Below are 3057 nucleotides of genomic sequence, written 5' to 3' on the forward strand. Positions count from 1 at the left end.
CACACAAATAGTAAGAGCCTAATCATCATATATCCTTTTTAGGTTACCATTTATATATATATTATCATCGTCAAAAGTAACCATATATATATATATATATATATATATATATATGGTTAAGATAGATAATTTAAACACTAGACCTAAGTCAAATTTGAACACTAGATCTAAGTCAAATTAAGATAGATAATTTAATATGATATTTTTTTATATTTAGTATGATTCTTTTTATTTAATCGATATTTTTATGAAGTTAAAATCTTGTTTTTATATATATAATGAACGAGTTTTTATTTTATTATAAATAAATTCTTGTTATAGTAGTCTTATGTATATATTTGAAATCTAAATTCTATTTTATTATTTAATTTATAGTTTATAGATGAAGATATAATTTGTTTTCTAGGTTTAGAGTTCATTTTTAAGAAATTGATTAATAAAAAACTTAGAATTTTCCTTTCCGTCCTATGGTGTATATAATAATAATACCATTAAGGAGTAATAAGAACGCAAGCATCTCCTTAATCCGTTGATATGTGAGACCAAGATAAAAGTCATGAAATCGGACGATCAAGGGAACATGTGCTTGGAATAACAAGTGGGTCCATAAGAATTAAAAGTAGAAAGTGACACGTATAACGTTGTAGAGAGACCAAACCGGATAGGAGTGGTAGGAAAATAGCATGGCTGGCTTCGGTCGCCTGCCACTTCTCAGAACAAAAACACCCGCACCTTCTTGTAATATTCCTTTGGCATCTTAAATACGAATGTAACTCTGATTCTTCGACTAACCCCGAGCTGCTTCTCTATATAAATACCCCTTCCTCTCCTCTTCTTTTCAAAACTCCACATCCCAAAAATATTTACATCCTAGCTAGTATTTGTTCTTTTTCGACGTGGTGATCAATGGCCGCCGTCGCCGCTGCAGCTGGTGGAATTGTGGTGGTTTTTGATTTTGACAAAACCATCATTGACGTGGATAGTGATAACTGGGTTATTGATGAGTTGGGTTTTACCGATTTGTTCAATCAACTCCTCCACACCATGCCATGGAATTCTCTCATGGTCAGTACATACATTATTTAATGTCATGTAACAATATTATTGCTTTTCTTTTGTTATATTAAAACTAATGTTTCAGGAATGATCAGTTTGCTTATATTCCCCCATGTTAATTTCTTGATGTTTTTCTCGTTTCTATTTATTTTACATCCTTTATGTACTGATTTTAATAAAAAGATTCTGACTTTCTTGAAAATTTCCAGGACAGGATGATGAAGGAAATTCATTCACATGGAAAAACCATTGAAGACATTGCAGAGGTTCTGAGACGTATTCCTATTCATCCCCAGGTCATCTCTGCTATCAAAGCAGCCCATGCTTTAGGGTAATATATCTATTGTAAACGCGCACGCACAATTCTCTCTAATTATTTCTTTTGTTAATTATGCTTAACAGCGAGGAATTAAATTTAATCTTCATTTGTCTGCAGGTGTGAGTTGAGGATTGTAAGTGATGCAAACATGTTCTTCATCGAGACAATTCTGAATCATCTTGGGTTGAAGGATTACTTCTCTGAAATCAACACGAACCCAGGTTTTGTTGATGAGCAAGAGAGGCTAAGGATATCTCCTTACCATGATTTTACTCAATCTTCTCATTGCTGCAGCCTTTGCCCTCCTAACATGTGCAAGGTATGTTGATAACTACAGTCAAGATCAAAGATTTAATTTCTTTTGGGAATTAGAAAAGGCGATTCATATTTGAAGGTTCCTAGAGGATTCTAGATCACATATTTAAGAAAATCATTGGTGCTCGATTGGACACAGAATGATTGGAACATGTTTTATTATGATGGGGACAACTGGTCATAATTAAATATCTTTGTGACCCCACCACATGTATGATCTCGACATGCAGTCAACTTTTGATTTTTATCATATTATAGGTAGAGAGGTCAAATATTTTAATTCTAATGCATGATTTATTAGGAAACTATAATTATAATTTTTGTGCTTTATGTTTTCCCTAAAATTAAATAGGGTCTCATCATTGAAAGAATCCAAGCTTCCATATCCAAGGACGGAAGCAAGAAAATCATCTATCTTGGAGATGGTGCTGGCGATTATTGCCCGAGCTTGAAGCTTACTGAGGCAGATTATGTGATGCCAAGGAAGAATTTCCCAGTGTGGGATTTAATCAGCGAGAATCCATTGCTTGTGAAGGCAGAAATTCATGAATGGATCAACGGGGCAGAGCTAGAACGGGTGCTGCTCCAAATTATTGAAAGAATTTCCACGGACGAGATCAGCAGCAATTCTGCCCAGTTGCTCTCAGCTGATTGCAAGTTACAGACCATATCAATTGCTGCTCATGAAGGCTTGCCTCAACCCCTCTCAGTTACCCAGTAGTTAACCTATATTAGCAGCATAAATGTTGGACAAATGCCAACGCTACCTAGTCCCCCCCCCCCCCCCCCCCCCTCCATCTTGGGTTTAAACAAGAAGCATGCAAGTTTGTGACGTTTCATGTGGATCCATAAAAGTATTCTATAATATAAATTTTAAGTTTGCTTCACCTTGTTATTGTTGCTTGTGCCGTAAGTCCTGCTATCTTAGACAAGTTTCCACAAGAGACATATTTTCAGACGAGAATAGCTAGAAATTCAAGGGAAGAAATTGTTCTGCATACTAGACCGAAAGCCACAAATTGAGGAGCAAAGTATACAGAGAAATTTATCGGGATTTTAGGAGGGTGGTTGGAAAAATATTGATAATTTTGATGCAAATCTCCACCTTGTCAAGATTTTTTCATTTAATCTTAATGATTAATCAATGTTGCCTCTGATGCATTATATGGCATTGCACCTCTAAGGTGCTCAATATCCAGAGATGTTGACCAAATCTAAACAATGTTGGAACTTGATCTTTAAGACACATTTTATGAGTATGTCAACGAGATTATATAGTGTCAAATTTTTATAACATAATATTCTTTTCATCCATAATTTCTCTAACAAAATAATATCGAACATCAATGTGTTTGATGCGGGAATGA

At 34.7% G+C, this 3057-nt stretch overlaps 1 protein-coding gene across 1 annotated transcript; it reads left to right on the top strand.

The window, feature by feature from the left end:
• The first annotated feature begins 692 nt into the window (after positions 1-692).
• On the top strand, positions 693-2577 carry LOC18096733 (inorganic pyrophosphatase 2). The gene is made up of 4 exons (XM_006385276.3): positions 693-1065; positions 1266-1387; positions 1493-1694; positions 2043-2577. Exons 1-4 carry the CDS (start codon positions 907-909, stop codon positions 2409-2411), a joined length of 852 nt encoding a protein of 283 aa, XP_006385338.1. The 5' UTR covers positions 693-906; the 3' UTR covers positions 2412-2577.
• The last annotated feature ends 480 nt before the right edge of the window (positions 2578-3057 follow it).

The sequence above is a fragment of the Populus trichocarpa genome, chromosome 3 (assembly GCF_000002775.5).
Source record: "Populus trichocarpa isolate Nisqually-1 chromosome 3, P.trichocarpa_v4.1, whole genome shotgun sequence".
In the NCBI taxonomy this organism is placed as follows: Eukaryota; Viridiplantae; Streptophyta; class Magnoliopsida; order Malpighiales; family Salicaceae; genus Populus; species Populus trichocarpa.